This window comes from Schistocerca serialis, chromosome 2 (assembly GCF_023864345.2).
Source record: "Schistocerca serialis cubense isolate TAMUIC-IGC-003099 chromosome 2, iqSchSeri2.2, whole genome shotgun sequence".
NCBI classification, from domain to species: Eukaryota; Metazoa; Arthropoda; class Insecta; order Orthoptera; family Acrididae; genus Schistocerca; species Schistocerca serialis.
Genome location: NC_064639.1, coordinates 1,010,452,722 through 1,010,474,252, shown reverse-complemented (window position 1 = coordinate 1,010,474,252; position 21,531 = coordinate 1,010,452,722). Strand labels below are relative to the sequence as shown.

Genomic DNA, 21,531 nt, shown 5'->3' with positions numbered 1-21,531 from the left:
CTTAGATTTGCTGCGGGGATTCTGGGAACGTGCGACAGACTTGTGATAAAAATAACGCCACCATTTTTAAAACACTGCTCTAGTCTTAGAGTGCGTATAATCTAGGCAAGGCAGCAGACACCGAACGAGTACACAGATCGATGCAGATAAATTAAGTCTATAGGAAAGGGTAACGCAATTGTTCGGAAGATTAAAATCGAATCCTTGTAAATCCTGTTTCCTTCCACGAATGTCACGAATATAGGTCATTGTAATAATGTAAGAAAGACACATAGGATTTATAGACTTGAGCTACCGGTGAGCATTGATTTATATCAATGGGGTAAGTTGAAAATTTTTGCGGGACCGATATTCAAACCCGGGTCTCCCGCTTACCAGGCAGCTACGCTGACCACTACACAATCCTTACACAGTGGTCACCACAGCCGCACGGAACACCCTAGCACGCCTCCAGTCCGACCCAATATTCTCAACTTACACCACGCACTACTGATGTAGTGCCCCTGCTCATTAGCCTCAATACTCGTGGGGTCTCGCCGATTATTTTAAGAGTTCAAATGTTCAAAAAATGCCCAAATGTGTGTGAATTCTTGAGCGACCAAACTGCTTAGGTCATCGGTCGCTAGGCTTACACACTACTTAAACTAACTTATGCTAAGAACAACCCACACAACCATGCCCGACGGAGGACTCGAACCTCCGGCGGGAGGGGCCGCGCAGTCCGTGACATGGCGCCTCAAGCCGCGCGGCCACTCTGCGCGGCTATAAGAGTTCCAGCTTGGTGTGCATGTGCACTGAAGGGTCATTGGCCGTCGTCGCCGTAATTATATGTATGTGGCGTCTGTTCTTTCGGAACTGTCCGAAGGAACAGAAACCACATATATGATATAAGAGAGTACCGAGACATATCGTTATTTTCCCCTCGCTCGATACTATGTGTGCAAAAAGGTAGAAAACTGCCAGTACATTCGAACTTGTGCAAGTGATAGCTAATGAGACCAGCAGCTTTTTCGCGCTTATCAAGATTTCTCACTTATCTAGTACCTCACCTACGTACACTATGTGATCAAAAGCATCCGGACACCCCCAAAAACATACGTTTTTCATATTAGGTGCATTGTGCTGCCACCTACTGCCAAGTAATACATATCAGCGACCTCATTAGTCATTAGACATCGTGAGAGAGCAGAATGGGGCGCTCCCCGGAACTCACTTTGAACGTGGTCAGGTAATTGGGTGTCACTTGTGTCATACGTCTGTACACGAGATTTCCACACTGCTAGACATTCGTAGGTCCACTGTTTTCGATGTGATAGTGAAGTGGAAACGTGAAGGGACACGTGCAGCACAAAAGCGTACAGGCCGACCTCGTCTGCTGACTGACAGGGACCGCCGACAGTTGAAGAGGATCGTAATGTTTAATTGGCAGACCTCTATCCAGACTATCACACAGGAATTCCAAACTGCGTCAGGATCCACTGCAAGTACTATGAAAGTTAGGCGGGAGATGAGAAAACTTGAATTTCATGGCCGAGCGGCTGCTCATAAGCCACACATCACGCCGGTAAATGCCATACGACGCCTCGCGTGATGTAAGGAGCGTAAACATTGGACGATTGAACAGCGGAAAACGTTGTGTGGATTGAGGAATCACGGCACACAGTGTGGCGATCCGATGTCAGGTTGTGGGTATGGCAAATGTCCGGTGAACCTCATCTGCCAGCCTGTGTGGTGCCAACAGTAAAATTCGGAGGCGATGGTGTTATGTGTGGTCGTGTTTTTCATGGAGGTGGCTTGCACCCCTTGTTGGTTTGCGTGGCACTATCATAGCACAGGCCTACATTGAAATTTTAAGCAGCTTCTTGCTTACCACTATTGAAGAGCAGTTCGGGGATGGCGATTGCATCTGTCAACACGATCGAGCATTTGTTAATAATACAAGACCTGTGGCGGAGTGGTACGCCGGCCGCTGTGGCCTAGCGGTTCTAGGCGCTTCAGTCCGGAACCACGCTGCTGCTACGGTCACAGGTTCGAATCCTGCCTTGGGCATGGATGTGTGTGGTGTCCTTAGGCTGGTTAGGTTTAAGTAGTTCTAAGTCTAGGGGACTGATGATTTCAGATGTTAAGTCCCATAGTGCTTAGAGCCATTTGAACCATTTTTGTTTACACGACAATAACATCCTTGTAATGGGCTGGCCTGCACAGAGTCCTGACCTGAATGCTATAGAACACCTTTGGGATGTTTTGGAACGCCGACTTCGTGTCAGGCCTTACCGACCGACATCGATACCTCTCCTCAGTGCAGCACTCCGTGAAGAATGGACCGCCATTCCCCAAGAAAACTTCCAGTACCTGATTGAACGTATGCCTGCGAGATTGGAAGCTTTCATCAAGGCTAACGGTGGGCCAACACCATACTGAATTCCAGCATTACCGATGGAGGACGCCACGGACTCGTAAGTCATTTTCAGCCAGGTATCCGGATACTTTTGATCACATAGTGCATATTGGTTGAAAATTGACTTTTCTTACTGATAAAGTTTGTTCTCCTAATCCGTGTCTAGCAGTTACGACTTACGGAGGTTCAAGAAAAAATTGGAAACGATACGGAATGCAAACAGAACTAAGACAATACGTGTAGTACAATATACAAAAAATTATTATGCACAACAAAAATTATTATGTACACTTACTCAAATAAATCTGTCAGTTTTGTTTTTACATTATGGTACCCAAAACATCTTTTTCAACTTAGTACATCTTATCGAAAATTGACTGGTCAATATCCACTGGAATTTTAAACAAATCTTTAAACTGTAACGCATTTAAAACTACTTGCTTCTTTCTCATCAAAACATCAGTTTTTTCGATCGTCTTCACCATCGCTGCCATTTCCGTTGCTGCAAGTGCTGGCACAATCCGCAAGAATATCGACATCCCTGTGTTCTCCGGCAACCGGCACAACATTTTATCCGGAAATCTCTTCCGTATTGTTGGTGTCGCCTGGATAATGCCGAGTAAAGGAATTAGGAGGTCTGTAGTGAACTGCTTATGCACAGGCGAATACGCATGTTTGCCTCCACCGGCCGCTTTCTTGAAAATCAAGTGATTCCGCTTTTTAAACTATCTAGCTAATCATTTCTAGTTGAATAATTCTGTATGTTCAGTTTTTCTCAAGAAGTCATGAGTATTTGCTTTTGGTGATGGTCCATCTATGGGATTATTTTTATCAATGGTTTGTTTGATCCGTTTCATGGGACACTTCTCGACGTTATGAAATTCAACAGCTCTATTTCTTTCAATATTTCCGCGTTTCTCAGATCCTTCAGACTTCAACGTCAGTTTGTCTTTTATAACCAATACAAGGTGAATTTAGGTAATCCAAACTAATATACGCTCCGATGTGCGGCATCCCAATCTTACCCTCAAAATTTTAAGTTCATAATTTAACTCCAGTTTTTCGCTTTCGTATTCCGCGAACCCCACCTAGCTTCCTCGAGATCCACGATTATCAACTAATTCGTCTTTGTTTTCAAAAACATTGTCGCCAAGCAGAGAAAACAACCCCGCGTGTATCTACCCATCAAAACACCTAAGGAATAGCATTTCACGTTATGTACAAGGAAGCAAACAATTGCTTTACAAACATACGAGTACAAAGTATGCAGAGTTCTAAGTGTTCGTCAGTATTCACAAGTCTGTTGCATATACATTGCACAACCCAATTAAAGAAACATTTTTTTCTAAATACCATAATTGTCTCCCTTTGCGACGTACAAGTTTGAAATTTGGCTCAAAGGTGTCTACACCTTTCCTCTGTGATGTTGGAGAATCGGGGCGCCCTGCGACGTCACCTTAGGCCTCGGCGAAGCTACAAACAACAAGGTGTCGATACATGCGGAGGAAAGAGCAGCGTTTAGAAATTCATGTGAGGTCGATTCAACCCTTCTTTGAGGACACTGTGGGCCAGCAACCCCACTAAGCGTGACAGCATCTCTTTGGAGTGCTATGCGGCAACTGATCTTGCTTTGCTGTGCAGGGTGGGTGCACTAGCGACTGTTCACAGCCAAGCGACGAAATCCGAACGCCATCCGAAGCGGCAAAGGATGCTTATATTTTTTCATTCTTCCTGTTTCTAATCCTCCTGTAGCGTAAATACAGAGGACGGGGTGGGGGCGGGGTGCCAGATTGACTTCTACGTCGTAGTGGAAGACAATTACGGCATTCCGAGAAGTAATGCTTTAGTTGTGTTGCGAAGTTTCCGGATGAAACAAGTGTTTAGGTAAATAGTTTCCTCAGATTTCCTTCAATTCACCCTCACCAAGAAAATGGTTCAAATGGCTCTGAGCACTATGGGACTTAACATCTGAGGTCATCAGTCCCCTAGACATAGAACTACTTAAACCTAACTAACCTAAAGACATCACACACATCCATGCCCGAGGCAGGATTCGAACCTGCGACCGTAGCAGCAGCGCGGTTCCGGACTGAAGTGCCTAGAACCGCTCGGCCACAGCGGCCGGCCCACCCTCACCAGATGAGGTAGTACAGGTGGTGCCATGGAGGTTCGAATGTGAAAACACGGCTGTCACTCGCTTATCCACGACTCACTTGTCCAGTTTCGACTATAGTGGCACGGAGCACCTTCCGTTATGCACATGAAGAGAATGTTTTCAAATGCTTTTGCGTGTCAATATTGTCGGTATGTCCGCCGTCTGTTCAATGAAACAGAACTAAACCTGCAGACTTACTTAGATGTACAGGGTGTTTCAAAAATGACTGGTATATTTGAAACGGCAATAAAAACTAAACGAGCAGCGATAGAAATACACCGTTTGTTGCAATATGCTTGGGACAACAGTACATTTTCAGGCAGACAAACTTTCGAAAATTACAGTAGTTACAATTTTCAACAACAGATGGCGCTGCGGTCTGAGAAACTCTATAGTACGATATTTTCCACATATCCACCATGCGTAGCAATAATATGGCGTAGTCTCTGAATGAAATTACCGGAAACCTTTGACAACGTGTCTGGCGGAATGGCTTCAAATGCAGATGAGATGTACTGCTTCAGCTATTCAATTGTTTCTGGCGGTACACCTGGTCTTTCAAGTGTCCCCACAGAAAAAGTCACAGGGGTTCATGTCTGGCGAATAGGGAGGCCAATCCACGCCGCCTCCTGTATGTTTCGGATAGCCCAAAGCAATCACACGATCATCGAAATATTCATTCAGGAAATTAAAGACGTCGGCCGTGCGATGTGGCCGGGCACCATCTTGCATAAACCACGAGGTGTTCGCAGTGTCGTCTAAGGCAGTTTGTACCGCCACAAATTCACGAAGAATGACCAGATAGCGTGATGCAGTAATCGTTTCGGATCTGAAAAATGGGCCAATGATTCCTTTGGAAGAAATGGCGGCCCAGATCAGTACTTTTTGAGGATGCAGGGACGATGGGACTGCAACATAGGGCTTTTCGGTTCCCCATATGCGCCAGTTCTGTTTATTGACGAAGCCGTCCAGGTAAAAATAAGCTTCGTCAGTAAACCAAATGCTGCCCACATGCATATCGCCGTCATCAATCCTGTGCACTATATCGTTAGCGAATGTCTCTCGTGCGGCAATGGTAGAGGCGCTGAGGGGTTGCCGCATTTGAATTTTGTATGGATAGAGGTGTAAACTCTGGCGCATGAGACGATACGTGGACGTTGGCGTCATTTGGACCGCAGCTGCAACACAGCGAACGGAAACCCGAGGCCGCTGTTGGATCACCTGCTGCACTAGCTGCGCGTTGCCCTCTGTGGTTGCCGTACGCGGTCGCCCTACCTTTCCAGGACGTTCATCCGTCACGTTCCCAGTCCGTTGAAATTTTTCAAACAGATCCTTTATTGTATCGCTTTTCGGTCCTTTGGTTACATTAAACCTCCGTTGAAAACTTCGTCTTGTTGCAACAACACTGTGTTCTAGGCGGTGGAATTCCAACACCAGAAAAATCCTCTGTTCTAAGGAATAAACCATGTTGTCTACAGCACACTTGCACGTTGTGAACAGCACACGCTTACAGCAGAAAGACGACGTACAGAATGGCGCACCCACAGACTGCGTTGTCTTCTATATCTTTCTCATCACTTGCAGCGCCATCTGTTGTTGAAAATTGTAACTACTGTAATTTCGAAAGTTTGTCTGCCTGAAAATGTACTGTTGTCCCAAGCATATTGCAACAAACGGTGTATTTCTATCGCTGCTCGTTCAGTTTTTATTGCCGTTTCAAATATACCGGTCATTTTTGAAACACCCTGTATCTACCACGTGTGTGGAGCTTATAACGGTTTCAAATTTGGAGTTTGATGGCAGTAGGCAGTTATTGTCTGCAGGTAGCCTTGTAAGCCTAAAACCAGTTCACCAGATTAATTAATGTAGTAGAATACATTTTATCTTTTCTATTTGTATGAAGAAATTAGTTTTACTTCGTCTGCGTAAAAGGGACTTGTGCAAATATTTAGAATCACAAATATTTGTCAGCGTGTCAGTATAATAACAGTAACTTAAATTGTAACCCGAGAAACTGTAAGACGTCTTCTGCTTGGTGGGGTCAAATCACACAGACGAACAGGAACGTGCTTCTGAGGTAATTTCTAACTGAGGTTATTGATTTGAGACTATAGTTAATTGTTACTGAGTCGAACGGGCTATTCATTCGGTATTAAAACACAGCTCACAATATCAAGCCTCTCGCTCGCTCAACAGGAAATACGTCGCGAAACGATCCTGAAATATCTATACCTTAAACTATGTAGTAAGGCCTGAACACAAACAATAATGAGAAATGAGTAAACTGGTTAATTTCTCATAAGCCCGATTTAACACTACACTATGGTTCATAATCTAGAAAAAATTATGCAGTGGACACCAAGTTTTAACGCGCTTTTAAAATGGAATGTTGGGACAGTTTTTTCAAACGCACAACGTCTGCTTTTCTGCCATATTCTTGTCCAAAAAAAGTTGTCCTTAATGTGGATAAGACTTTCAGCCCCATCAATCCTTCCTTCTTACTCTTAATGCTTTTGAGAGGGCGGTGGTTCAAATCAGCTTCTGGTGATTTAGATTTCAGTTTTCTGTGATTTCCGCAAATCCCTTTAGGCAAATATTGCAACGATTCATTTGAATGGGCACAACCGATATGCTTTTCTGTCTTTTTCCAGGGCGAGCTTCTGCAACCTCTCTCATGACCTCAGCGACGTGACGTTAAACTGTATCCTTCTTTCATCTCAGTTTCAGTGTAAAACATATTCACATGCACATATTGACAGTAGCTTTTTTTAACTTTTCATTCTCTTCTCCAAAGAACATAGTCGGATGTTTGAGATACGGCCCAGTAAAGACCTGTAGTTCTTTGCAGCCAAATGTCACAGCATGCTGGGAGTAGAAGAGAGGCGATTCCAATTGTCTCGGAAGGAGCTTCCAGCCTCGGGATTCGCCTGATGACAAAGGAAAACTTCTGAATATCTTGGTCGAAATAAGGGGTTTGGGACAATGGTATCAGTTTCCCAGACGAAAATTAAAATTAGTATTCCTGAATGTAATGGCCCTCCCAGAATCCCGAGCTGGGCCATTTGGAACATCCTTGGGATGAATTAGAACATTTATTTCGCTCCACACCCAACGACCAACGTCACTTTCTTCTCGGGTTTCTCCTGTTTAGGAGCAATCAACTGCAATTCCTCCAGAAGAGTACAATGGACTGCCATTACTACAAAGACATCAGGCACCTCGCTGATAGCACCGACAACAGAGTTCAAGCAGTCACAAAGGCCAAGGCTGGACCCACCATTTATTAATGTCCGCTAATGTGTGTCTGGATACTTTTACTGAGGGAATATATTTCAGTATGAGTGTGTGTTTGCGGCGCGCTCGTGTGTGTGTGTGTGTGTGTGTGTGTGTGTGTGTGTGTGTGTGTATGCGTGTGTGTGTGTTTTGCCAATAGATTCAAACGAGATAGTAGACCTAAGACGACATCTAAGTCTATGAACGTACGCTGAGATGAATGTTGTTGAGAAACTGTGCGCGAGGACTAGACTTCGTCAGGCATCTTTCTACATTCTGGACCATACAAACATGTTTAGGAAGTGAACCAATGCTGCAGTACGATTTTGCAGCTTCAGCAACTTCTCCGTGACAGACAAAAGACAGTTACTTGTTAAAGAACTCTCAATGACGTAAGGACGAATTACATTCCGTTTCCCTGAAGATCACTGTTCCGGCGCCGCACAGAAATTGAGCACGGAAGTACCCTTCCATGTATTGCATACAATCATTCACTTTAGTTGAGGCCTAGCCCCCCCCCCCCCCAAGACAATTTCAACACGTACAAAATAAGACAAATCTGCAATCAATCTACAGGGAGAAGCTTCTAAGTCAGACTATCCAAAACACACGCAGCAGATATATGAAGCCGCGATTTGCGCTAAGCTACAGCGGAGAATATGGCGAATTTTCTGACATACATTAGTAATTTTTGACATTCATGTGTGCCACGTTACGGCGGCAACCATTTTTAATCATAATGGGACTATATACCTTTTTCTGTAGGGTTGAAATTGACTCTCTTAATTAGTGGCTAGAATGAATGGCTTCACAAGAAAACGACCGTCTCTTAATAAATTTTTGAATTTAACTTTTAAGTCAAAAGGCTTAAATTTATCTTTAGAGCTTAACATTTTACATTTATATAGTTTTTGCCTTCCAAGAGGATTTCAGCGACATAACGTTAACGCAACTTTATCAACTTGTAACAAGAAAACAACAGAATTTCTCGGAGAATTTCCTTGTTGAAATCACCTCGGGTTATCAGCCGAGTCCTACTGTCGCAGGGTGTTGACGAGTTTCCTAATTGTCGTCCTCATGCGAAGTGTCGGATTCATGAGCAGTTCACTCCTCTAAGGCGGACCAACCGAGACTCTCAGGTACAGCGACGACAAAGGAATGAACTGGACATTGATCTGACACTTCGCCTAAAGACGACGATTAGGAAACTCGTCGAAACGTTGCGACACCCCGTGACTGGGTCGATAACTCAAAATGATTTTTTCAACATAACAATGCTATAAAAAAAGAAAAAAACGTCGTACCACAGAACAATTATTCGAATGGGGCAGAAATTGGTAAATGTGACGACGTACTTGTACAGACAAACAGTTGATTACGATTTCAAAAAAACTGGATGATTTTTAGTAGAAAGAATTTCACAAACTGACTAAGTCAATAATGTGTTGGTCCACTTCTGACACATATACAAGCAGTTATTCGATTTGGCATTGGTTGATAGAATTATTGATATCCAACCGCTGTCTGGGGCGTCTACAGGCAAGTCGTCAGAGCTGAGTTCGAAGCGGGACTCATTCATGAAGACAATTCTACTCTAATCAATGAGAATACAGGCTGAAGACGCCTCTGGACACGCCCCAGAGGGCGATGGGATACCAACCTATGCGACAAACAGGAGTAATGGTGTGGCGTGCCATTTCATTTCGCAGAAGGACCACTTTGCTTGTCGTCCACTGCACCTTTACAGCACAGCGGTACGTCGACGATATTCAACGCCCCGTTTTATTGCTCTTGATAGCAAGCCATAGTGCTGTTACATTTCAGCAAGATAACGCCCACCTGCACACGATGGGTGTTTCTATTGCTTGTCTTCGTGCTTGCCAGCAACGTCGCTGGATCTGTCCTCAAATGAGAACATTTGGAAAATCTCTGGATTTTGACGATTTAATGCGCCAATTGTACAGAATTTAGCACGATAACCCTCTGCCAGGCACTTAAATGTGATTTGCAGAGTATCCACGTAGATGTAGATGTAGACTTCTAGCCGCGACTTGTCACTGATATCGCAGCTAATTCCGTAGCATGACACCACGTTTACAAAAAGCAGTACGAAATTCGGCCAACAGATGACACACGGCGTTGAATGTGAAAAGCTAGTTACGACTGCTAATTATTACTGATATCGCAGTTAAATTCTGTAAAGTTGTTATTATGATATCTGTGACATCTCAATCACTGTGATTTCTTACAGATACGCGATCTCCTGCCCGCCACTACTACTATAGTTACAATGTCAACATTAGGTTCCACTAGAGGTGGGCAAAAAATAACGTAACTGATAGAAATAACCGGTTACTGAGAAGTAACGGTTACTGCGATAACCGTTCCTCTGATTCTGGCAGTTATTTCAATAACTGTTTAGTGTCAACAGTGCCTCGCGCCATCTGTTGACCGAAGATCGTACTGCGCATTTGGAAGGCGTTCTATAGACCATGGGAATAACTGTGAGACTGCGCGCCATCTGTTGATAGGAACTGTGTACTATTTCGTGGGCCTTCGTTACTTTTAGTATAAACAATTAAATAAAGTTAATGTCCGAGCCGTGGCTGATAGGAGCTGCAGTACAAGCATTAACAAGTACAGTCGATACCTTGAGCCACCGCCTTACGTGTTAATTTAGGTTGGAGGGGTAGTACAAGGAGAGTTACTAAGGAATTCGAGCGACTATGGAAATAACTGTCAGAGATCGGTATTCTCCTCTGACAGTTATCGACGTTATCGTTATTGGCTCGCAGTTCTAGTTCTCTGGCAGTTATCGGGCTACCACCACAGATAACCTGGAAGTTGGTAACGGAATAACTGTGTGTCTAGACGTTCCTGACTCGGTGACTTCAGTTAAAGGTCGTAGATCCCGGTGATATTTCCAGAGAGGGTAGTAACTGGAGCGAACAAATATTTTCGTACTGCTACGGGCCATCGCGGAGAGGGGATGGCAAATAACGGGAATCTATTGTCTCATTTCTCTGCAATTCTTGGTGTTCCGGAACACTGGAACAGGTGTCACTCTCTTTCCGGCCTTTGGTTGCGTTAGAGGGTATTGACTTTCGTTCCGCGTTCTTGTTTTTCTTTGTGTTGTTGCTTACTACCAATAGTTGCCAACATGAAGAGGTCGAGGACAAGCGAAATGTGGTCATATTTCGAAATTCTTGATCGAGAGTTTGCGAAATGTACTTTGTGCGGTAAGAAATTATCGTACAAATCAACGACGACGAATTTAAAGAAACATCTCCAGAAATCACATTTAATTGTGGATTTCTCTTCACAAAGACCTTCGGAGCTAGATTTGGGTGAGTAATGAAAAAATATATTTATTGCAATTACGATTATTTCAGTGCATGCATAATCATTTATTTTTTTTATTTTATTAATTTTTTTAAGATAAGAGCATGCTATACAATGTGGTGCTTTGTGCATTTTTACACGCAAGTTTTCATTTGTCGTGACTACTTAAGCTGTCGATACCACCGCATCTGTTTGCCTTGACATTTTCAAACATTAAATTATGTTGCATATGGTGCCGGAATACTTAATTATTTAATTCGAAGTTATTGTTACAGGTGTAATAACGATAGTGCTAATAAAATTCCACTGTGTGATATATGAACTGTCGTCTCGCAATTATTAGTAACTAATCGGATAGCGGATTGTATCAGTGCTCATTCCTGTGTATCATTTGTTTGTAACACTGACGATGCCCGTGGTGGTGGGGGGGGGGGGGGAGGGGGGGGGGGGAGAGAATTAGATACCGTTTCATATTTTAAAATTTTGAAAAGGATAATTGTTTTTAATGGAGTCTTCAACTGAATTCCATAAATGTTTTAAATTTTGTGGTGAAACTTAACCCAAAAATTTGACACATTAATAGTACATGTGACTTTCCACAGTGACAGTCATATTGAATATTTTGAAGTTCAGGGCCCTACTTATACATCAGTATTTGTTTAAAATATGATATGTCAACAACAATTAAGATATTTTTTAGGGTGGAAATACAGTACCCTCCCTTCCCCCCAATACACATTATTGAAAATGAAAATGTGTTGGTGTTGCTAGGATTAAAGAAGAAACTTGAAGCTATAGTCATTACTAAAACTGAGTCAATTGTCAACTTGCATGAAGTAAATATTCAAGCTGCAAGTACCATGTAGAATACTGTATGCAAACAATGTAATATATATATCACCAAAAATATGGCATCATTTCTATTGTGCTTATGCTGATATGAAACCTATTTTTCTCTAGGTGAATCCCTTCCTGTAGAGGTGATCCTTGGCACCAGTAGTGTGGAAGAGGAGCGAGCTGCTCCAGCCCCCTCAATGCAGCAAGGTGTTCAAAGTTCTATGACATCGTACCTCTCCAAAAGGATCGGAGTGAATCAGAAAAAGAAGATAGATGAGCAACTTCTTCAGCTGTTCACTAAAGACTTACAACCATTTTCAGTCGTTGAAGATTCGGGGTTTCGGGGTTTTGTGCGGGCCCTTAATCCTGGTTATGAGTTACCAAGCAGGAAGCATATTTCAGATGTAATGCTGCAAGCAGCATACACAGCAGCAAAGGAGAAAGTGGTAGACAAACTGTCAGCTGCGAAGACAGTTTGTTTGACCACAGATTGCTGGACATCGGCAGCAAATGAAGGTTACATGGCGGTGACAGGGCATTTTGTGTCTGAAGATTTCACCTTGCAATCGGTGTTGTTAGGATGTTCCCAATTGTCTGGTGCACATACTGCTCCGAATCTGTCGGCATCTCTAATAGGCACGACAGATAACTTCAGGCTGACAGACAAAGTTTTGCTGGTTGTGACGGATAATGCACCAAATATTAAAAATGCAGTATCCATTTTACGGTGGAAACACTTTGGGTGCTATGCACATACACTAAATCTTATTGTTCAGAATGCACTAAAACATTTTGTGTCAATTCAGCAGAAAGTGAAAACTATTGTAGCATTCTTCAAGAGAAGCTGCAAGGCAACAGAAAGACTGCTGACATACCAACAAAATAATGGGGCAGGTCATGTTAAAAAACTGGTGCAGGAGGTGCCAACAAGGTGGAACTCTACTCTGTATATGTTGGAGCGAATAGTTGAAATTAAAGATGCAGTGAAGACTTCACTTGTACTATTCACAGTTGATTTTGAACAACTTACCGACGAGGAATGGAACATCTGCTCAGAACTCTGCTCTGTGTTGAAGCCATTTGCACAGGTTTCAACACAGCTTAGTGCTGAGTCATATCCTACTGGCAGCCAAGTAAGTTAAGCAGCTTTTTTCTTGCTAAAATGCTAGCTGTGGTATTATGGCATAATCATTTCTGAGATACTGTACTGTTTGTGTTACATTGAACTTATTCCAATTTTCAGGTTATTGTTCTGACAAGGGGATTATTATCAGTGTGTGCAGAACTTTTGAAACGGCCATTTAACAGTGTGACAAGGACTATCATTGAAGAATTAACAAAAGGCCTGAAGGACCGTTTCCACAATGTAGAGATGAGCAAATCTATAGGAGTAGCCACTCTACTAGATCCACGGTTTAAATCTCTTGTGTTTGAAAGCCGAGTTGCAGCAGATAATGCAAAGAAACAGCTTATTGAACTAGTAGCACAAAAGATGGGTGACAGAAGACTGACAAACACAGGCCAGAGCCATGAAACTGTGTCAACTTCAACCACCACTGATCCCTTGTCAGTATGGGGTGTCTATGATGCATTTGTAAAATCAACACAGCCCCAGGGCACTCCTCAGTCAGCTGCTATTGTGGAAGTACAAAGGTACATGGACAGCCCAGTTATTAGTAGAAGTGAGGATCCACTGGCCTGGTGGCGTGAAAATCAATATATTTTCCCAAATATTGCTAAAGTGGTGAGGGAAAAATTCAATATAGTGGCCACTTCTGTGCCGTGCGAAAGAATATTTTCTAAAACTGGTATCATTATAAATGAAAGGCGAACACGGCTGAAGGCGTCCAAAGTTGAAAAACTTATATTTCTAAATATGAACAGTACTAACTCCTGAATTTCCTGTTACAGGGTACGTGTTATTTATTGTATTTAATGAGAGATTACTGGTCCCAAAATATGGTTTTCTTATCTTAGATGTTTGTTTCAGTAGTGGATTCGAGAGGCACACCAACACCAGCAGATGAGTCTCAGTTTAATACTTGGGATATTATAACAGTAAGGTAATTCTAGTTTGGGTACATTTTTGGCATATTTAATCTCTCCCTTAAAATGGAGATATAACTGTACGGCATAGCATATATTTGTTATGCTACATTAAAAGAGTACTAGTGGTTTTGTGTTGAAGTGTAATGTATATTGTCCGTCAGTAAGTCAGAGCACTTTGTTCCAGTTACAGCTCCAGAAGTCAGTCACCAGCAGCAAATGTCACACAGTTATAAAATGGGAAACTTGAAGAATAAGGTACTAGTGGTTTGGATACATGTGTGGGAAATTCAGCTTCCACTTAAAATGCAGGTACATTTGAAGTGTGTAATGTAGTTTGGCAGTCAGTAACACATAAAACTTTGTTCCAGTTATAGCTCCAGAAAACCACCACCAGCAGCAGATGTCACAGTTATAAAATGGGAAACTTGAAGAATAAGGTACTAGTGGTTTGGATACATGTGTGGGAAATTTCACCTTTCACCTAAAATGAAGGTACAGTTACAGTCCTTGAGAGTAAACTGGCAAATGGTAACTCAAAGCTCTTTGTTCCTGTTACAGCTCCAGAAGTCAGTCACCAGCAGCAAATGTCACACAGTTATAAAATGGGAAACTTGAAGAATAAGGTACTAGTGGTTTGGATACATGTGTGGGAAATTCAACTTCCACTTAAAATGCAGGTACATTTGAAGTGTGTAATGTAGTTTGGCAGTCAGTAACTCAAAGCTCTTTGTTCCTGTTACAGCTCCAGAAGTCAGTCACCAGCAGCAGATGTCACACAGTTATAAAATGGGAAACTTGAAGAATAAGGTACTAGTGGTTTGGATACATGTGTGGGAAATTCAACTTCCACTTAAAATGCGGGTACATTTGAAGTGTGTAATGTAGTTTGGCAGTCAGTAACACATAGAACTTTGTTCCAGTTATAGCTCCAGAAAACCGCCACCAGCAGCAGATGTCACAGTTATAAAATAGGAAACTTGAAGAATAAGGTACTAGTGGTTTGGATACACATTTGGCAAATTTCACCTTTCACTTAAAATGAAGGTACAGTTACAGTCCTTAAGAGTAAACTGGCATATGGTAACTCAAAGCTCTTTGTTCCTGTTACAGCTCCAGAAGTCAGCAGCAGCAGACATCACACAGCCATAATGCGAGAAGTTTGAAGAATAATGTGGTAGTGGTTTGAATACATATGACATATTTCACCTTCAGTTTAAAATTGAAGTTTGTTTATATTGGCAGGTGGTAACTCGGAGCTCTTTGTTCCAGTTATGGCTCCGATAGTCTTCCAGCAGCAGTAAATGTTACACAGTCCTATAGAGGCAAACTTGAAGTATGAGGTAATAGTGTTTTGCACAGAATGGCAAACTTGACCTTTCACTTAAAATGAGGGTACATTTGCACTGAGTTTAATGTTATGACACGTGAATGGTTTACCAGTGATGTATATGTAAATACTGGAATTTGTAACTTAGAACTTAATTTCAGTATCGGCTTTGAAATTTGGTCACTGGATACAACTATATTATCTTTCATGTTGATAGCAGCAATCATCAGATTGCAATCCAGTTTAGTACCTGTGAGGCATGAGATGTCAAAAATACTTGTGGGTTATTGGTAGCCTGTGTCGAGGCATGTGGCACCTCAAAGTTTGTAAGTACAGTAGCATTTTGTTTTCTGCTTTACTTAAAAATTGTTAGCTGTAGCACCCATTCTGACATTTAATTATTTTGAATTTCAAGTTTCTTAAAATAATACTGACATCAGTTTCATGTGTGTTAACACTAATCCATATATTATTGTTAATATATGCTATTTTCCTCAGATGTTAACTGAAATTGTTTTATTATAATGATAACAACACTTCATCCTTTGTAGACTTGCAGTATAGGTTACCTGCTGAGAAATATTTACTGGAAGAAATGGTTTCTTTGAATAGGACCGAAAGGAATACCACTGAAAATGCCAAAAGTGAATTGGTGAAACCTCTTGTGCTCAATACTAAATTTCATTTGCAAAACACAGAAGTTTTCCTATCTTTGTGGTGGAACACAACAAATTCTCATAATTTTGCTAGTTTGTATTCTAGAAAGGGTGCCAGAAATGGAAGAGTATAATTTTTATTAAATCGGGCATTACATGTAAGTACGTTGGAGTACAGAAAGGGTGCAACTGGCCTTTCCCACTGTAGCCTGATGTGCTCCAACATGCATTTGTACTGATGTGCAGGTGGTTATAACACTAGTATCAAACTGCATGGTACCCACTTACTAATGTGACCTACCCTTGCATGATCTGCTGCAGACAGCAAGATATCCACTACTGCTCTTACTACCTGTCCAACAGTTGTGGAGGATTTTTTACCCTTGGTGCTTGCCATGACATGTTTTGCCCTCTGCCCTTAAAATCTCAATTCTTGTTACATTTTTCATCCATTTTCTATCTCCTGATGGACCTGTATTGATTAAAAAACTAATCAATGCAGAGGTGATTGTAGAACTTTTGCTAGTGGCAGTGTGGAGGGGCTCCACTCTTTAAAAAATGAAATTACATTGTGGGACATGGAATTATTATTAGAGGCTTTCATGGACATTTTGTTTACTGAAAAAGTTAGTCATTATGCGAGGTATTTAAATGTTAACTTCAAATCTAAAAGTGCATCAAAAGATAAATTTCAGTAAGTCTTTAGCAAGTTTCAGTATCTTGCTTCACATGCTGGAACCTCCAACTATAAAAAAGTGTTTTGCAGAGAACAGCTATTCAGATGTTAACATCCCAGAATTTGTGTAAAAGATATCCCTTACATTGTTAGTTTCATTGTGGTCACACTCTAGTGTAGTTTTATCAGCATACATATAGAAGTTTGAAGAACATATTAAATTAATTGCTAGACATGCCTTAAGTGAATATGTTTACTACTAATGTGAGTCAGCTAAGTAGTTGCTGTAAGTTTTTATGTTGTTTCTAAAGTGTCTTTAGACAAGGATATTTCTGCTGTTTGTTTCCTGCTCTTCTGTTTCAGATAACTTCTCATATATGCAGCAACTGCTGAAGCAGCCTCTGGCAGTTTATTGAAGTTCCGTGAACAAAGTGTTGTGTGGTCTGTTTGTGTAAAGTGATAAAGAAAAATGTTAAAGTGTAATTGCATATATATTTAATCATTATTTTTGCTAGTGGTAAGACCTATTTTCATGTAAATCAGAACATTGTACAATAGGTAACAACTGAATGAGGCAGTGTAGCTATTAACAGCACTGACCTCATATTCAGGAGGATGGGGTTCGCTCTGTCTGGCCATCCTGATTCGGGTTTTCCATGGTTTTCCTGGATCGCTAAGGCAAATGCCGGGATGGTTCCTTCATCAAGGCCACGGCTGACCACCTGTCCCAACCTTAAAGAGATCCTTTAAACATTGTGTGTATACCCAAATTTTGAATTATTGATGTTTGTTGTATTATGTTGAGATATTCTTGGATGAAATAAAAAAGTTCATACATTTGTATTTGTGGTCACATGTTAAATTACTGAAAAATTGCACTGTGGTTCTGGCACCGAATTTGCATTCAGGTGCATTGGGACCCTTCGCCTGTTTGAACATCCAGATTTACATTTTATGTGGGTTCCCTAAATTCCTTTAGGCAAATTCTTTTGTTGGTTCCACTGAATAGGCCATGGCAGATTACCTGCCATTTCCAATCTGAGTTTCTGCTCAGTCTCTGACATGTTAAATATTTATTTATTCATTCTCTTTATAATGCTGCAATGTTTTAAGTGTTACATATCATTGTGGAAAAGTCAGAATAAAATTGATCTCACATGTACATACATTTGTGTTGGTTACCATTTTTTGTTTTAACTTATCTTCCTTCCTTTTGTTCCCTGTACTCTTTAAGTAATTTGTTGAAAACCCATGAGCTCAAAGACGAGCACTTACTACCATTTTAGGATATATTTTATATACAAATATGGTAATCTCTCATGTGGCATGGTAATGTCTTTGTTGAGGTGATATTACTGTCTCATGAACATAGGTGTCTTACATAGAACATACAGAAATTAAACAGCTGTGCAGTAATCTTGTAAGAATATATTTTAATTTTGGGGCAGGATAGGAAACTTATCTCAAGTGATACATGTATCACATCTCCTACCTTCTCAAGAAATGTCAATCTGTGGCACTACTGTGAGCACAAACACTTGCTGTCTCATACATAGTATGGAAAGCTATGAAATGAAGTGTAGTAGTGTGTGTGCAACATGTTAATACTTTCTAGGGATTTTAAACTTACTGAAATGCCTTGAGTATTGGCGGTGATCTAAAAATGGAACATAGTTGAGTATCTTCTCCAAGTATACCCCATCACTAATGCTTGGTAGCATCATGATGAAAAAGTGCCAGTGCTGTATCAGGTCAACTTGAATACAAAGAAACTTAAGTAATTTGGTGAGACTTAGCTTTGTGGCATTAGTGAGAGAAAAATGAGTTTCCTCAATTTGTACACATCCATTGCAAATAGGCTTTTTTTCATTTAATTAGTTTTTGGCCATTGACTTTGAAACATTTTATACATAGTTTGGAGCATATCACTTTTATGCAGGAACATTGTCCAGTGTACACTTCAAACATATGTATTGCAATTGAAGCATTTCACAGAGGTATATTTGGCATGAATACAATATGCTTACAATAATCACGTCAGATACTTTGTCAGTGTATTTAAATAAAAGTATAGATTTACTTACATTTGGGCCTATTAGCACTTGTGCATACTACATGAACATTTTTGAATAAAATATGCTTTTTTGTTTTCAAAGAGCTCAAGTCAGTTTATTTTCTATTATGTTAAGCAACACTGAAAAACTCTGTTAGGTGCACTCATTGCTATGTTGAGGTTGTTATATGCAAGACTTAGCCCTTCATTTTAAGTGCTCATCTTGTCTTGTTCATGAATTAGTCTTACCTATTCAGACAGTTAACTGTCATGATATTAAACTGCAAAAAGATCAAAGCAGGCAGCTGGCATTGAGACAAATGAAGTGTTTCGAAAGGATTCGTGTTATTGCCTCGTGTGAGACAGAAAAAAAAGCAAAACGTGGAATCCACAGGTAAAGCATTCCCCAGGAAAGGAAATTTTGTATTTCCTGTAGATCAATATTTTAACAGGGTCTGGTAGAGTAACTTAAGTAAAAAGTATTATTTCAGTTTTGACAGCACTTTACTGCAACAGTCAAGATCAGATTTCTGAAAAATTACTGCAAATTTGTATTACCTACGCAATACCATTAATTCATACTCTCACAATCTGGATATCCAAAGAAGAATTGTATAAAAGAGTGAAAATGTATTGTAATGACATCTGATACATTAAGCCTTATGAGATGTTAATCATTCAGAACTGGAATTCTGTATACAATAATGCCAAACATGAGAGATACACAACAAACTGAAGGCTTGGACATACGCATTAGTCATTCTCCCACCACAAAATCAAAACCCTCACTGTAGATTAGATTAACCTGTTTTTGTCCCAGGGACACAAAAATGAGATGATTCTCATGGATGTGCAACATGTCAAAGTATAACATAAAGCATTTGAGTACAATACTTACCACCATCATCATCTGTCACGAGATTGTCAAAATATTGCAGTAAACTGGAGTTGCTAATATGTACAGTATTAATACACTGCCAGAACAAAACATAGTTATGCACATTTAATAAATTTATCACACACACACAATACCTGATCTTGACTGTTGTGACCAAGTGCTGTCAAAACTGAAATATGCTGGTAACAGAATTTTTACTTAAGCTGGTCTAACAGTCCCTGTTAAGATATTCATCTATAGAGTAGGAGTTGCCTATCAAAAAGTCTTTCAAACTCTCAGTAAACCGTGCTTTATCTGAAACCAAGTTTTTAATGGTTGCTGGCAGTTTATTGAAAATGTGTGTTCTTGAATATTGAACCCCTTTCTGGTCCAAGGTAAGTGATTTTAGATCTTTATGTAGATAGCTGTTCTTATTCCTAGTATTGATACTATGTATTGTGCTATTGGTTGGAAATACTTGCAACAAATTTTATTAAAGAATAAATATACTATAAAGCAGTGGTTAGAATATGAAGTTCCTTGAACAGAACATGGTGTTCTTTTATTTATACCACAAACGATTTTTATTAGGCCTACACGCTTTTACATGCTAAAAACTTTTGCTCCATTGATGAGTTGCCCCAGAATATGATCCCTTATGACATAACAGAATAAAAGTATGTTAACTTTTTTACATTTGTGTCTCCTACATCTGACACCCTTCTAACTGCAAATACAGATTTGTTTAGGAGCTTTAGCAATTCTGTGGTAAGCCCTTCCCAACTGAATTTATTATCGAGTTATAATCCCAGAAATTTAACACTGTAAATCTTTTCGATCTGCATGTCTTTATATGTTATGGGATTACAGAACCTTACGTCACAGGTCAAAGCAGACGGGTGGAATCGGACGCTTCCATTCATCCTATGTTATACACATGCTGCAGCTGGAGAAATCGAGCAGTTTTCCAACTAGCGTACTCTCAATTTCAACCACATGACTATCTTTTAGAGGAGTAAACGAATCTTTCACATTACGTATATTTTTGTGTTGTATTACAAGGCAGTACACTTCATTCTATTAAGTAAACAACACAAGAAATTAAGCTCCGAATTTAACCTAAAGTATTCAGTTTACATATTTCTTCAAACTTAAAAACGCACGTTGTTAACATTTTACTTAAACAGTGCTGTGGCGAAGTTCCGCGTACTTTCTGTTGCAGCTGCGAGGATAATATTTCTTATAGCGGCCGATAACCTACATACATATAATATGAAACACTAATAATCGTTCTAACATCAACTAAAATGTACCCGGAGTTAATAAGCTGAGGTTATGACACGATTCATACGACATTCCTGCTATTTCACACTACTCGCAGTTATACTGATAACTAAACTGATGGATTCCAACTATGTCGTTACTCGTTATTTAACTGTCGGAGTTATCGGTATTCGCTAGCGAAAAATAACTTGGCAGTTATTAATAACCGTTAACGATAACGGTTATCAAAGAATAACTGGAACAGTGATAACGGTTACTCCAGAATAACCGTTTGGCCCACCTCTAGGTTCCACCAATACAACACTTGCAATTAACGCAATGTTTCAGTCCAGAATATCGGCTTAGATCTAAATAAGATCCAAGCCCTTCAAAAATTGACAAGTACTTGCCGCACGCGCCACAGAAGTCATATTGTACATGTGTTTGCCAAGAGAATATATTGCCTTTGGTGTAATAGTTGCCAGCGAGTATGAAACAATCTCATCGTAAATATTTGAAATTAAAGTTCGTTACACCAGCTTTAATAACGTGCTATAAATCATGAGATATTAAATTGTGTTTCATAACAACTTATGTTACAGAAAATTCAAAATGCGACATAAAA

At 40.5% G+C, this 21,531-nt stretch overlaps 2 protein-coding genes across 20 annotated transcripts in view; one reads left to right on the top strand and one right to left on the bottom strand.

Annotated features, from left to right (window-relative positions):
• The window catches only part of LOC126456590 (runt-related transcription factor 3-like), a 245,660-nt gene that overhangs the window by 95,630 nt on the left and 128,499 nt on the right, over window positions 1–21,531 (bottom strand). The gene's annotated exons all lie outside the window — the stretch shown is intronic.
• Window positions 10,608–17,556, top strand: LOC126458426 (E3 SUMO-protein ligase ZBED1-like). Of its 19 annotated transcripts, XM_050095466.1 has the most exons (12): window positions 10,608–11,173; window positions 12,129–13,138; window positions 13,249–13,917; window positions 13,996–14,068; window positions 14,239–14,309; window positions 14,423–14,491; window positions 14,613–14,677; window positions 14,797–14,861; window positions 14,975–15,043; window positions 15,165–15,228; window positions 15,324–15,446; window positions 15,543–17,556. In XM_050095466.1, exons 1-3 carry the CDS (start codon window positions 10,987–10,989, stop codon window positions 13,900–13,902), a joined length of 1,851 nt encoding a protein of 616 aa, XP_049951423.1. In that variant the 5' UTR covers window positions 10,608–10,986; the 3' UTR covers window positions 13,903–13,917; window positions 13,996–14,068; window positions 14,239–14,309; window positions 14,423–14,491; window positions 14,613–14,677; window positions 14,797–14,861; window positions 14,975–15,043; window positions 15,165–15,228; window positions 15,324–15,446; window positions 15,543–17,556. The 19 variants fall into 19 exon arrangements, with proteins under 19 accessions (XP_049951423.1, XP_049951424.1, XP_049951427.1 ...); XM_050095467.1 differs by lacking the exon at window positions 14,423–14,491 and having other exon boundaries at window positions 13,999–14,068; XM_050095470.1 differs by lacking the exon at window positions 14,423–14,491 and having other exon boundaries at window positions 14,981–15,043.

Bases quoted from the DNA above. Each gene is read 5' to 3' on its own strand.
- LOC126458426 (XM_050095467.1), top strand. From the start codon at position 10,987: ATGAAGAGGTCGAGGACAAGCGAAATGTGGTCATATTTCGAAATTCTT. The intron at 11,174-12,128 runs GTGAGTAATGAA...ATTTTTCTCTAG, and splicing joins ACCTTCGGAGCTAGATTTGG to GTGAATCCCTTCCTGTAGAG. The intron at 13,139-13,248 runs GTAAGTTAAGCA...TCCAATTTTCAG, and splicing joins CATATCCTACTGGCAGCCAA to GTTATTGTTCTGACAAGGGG.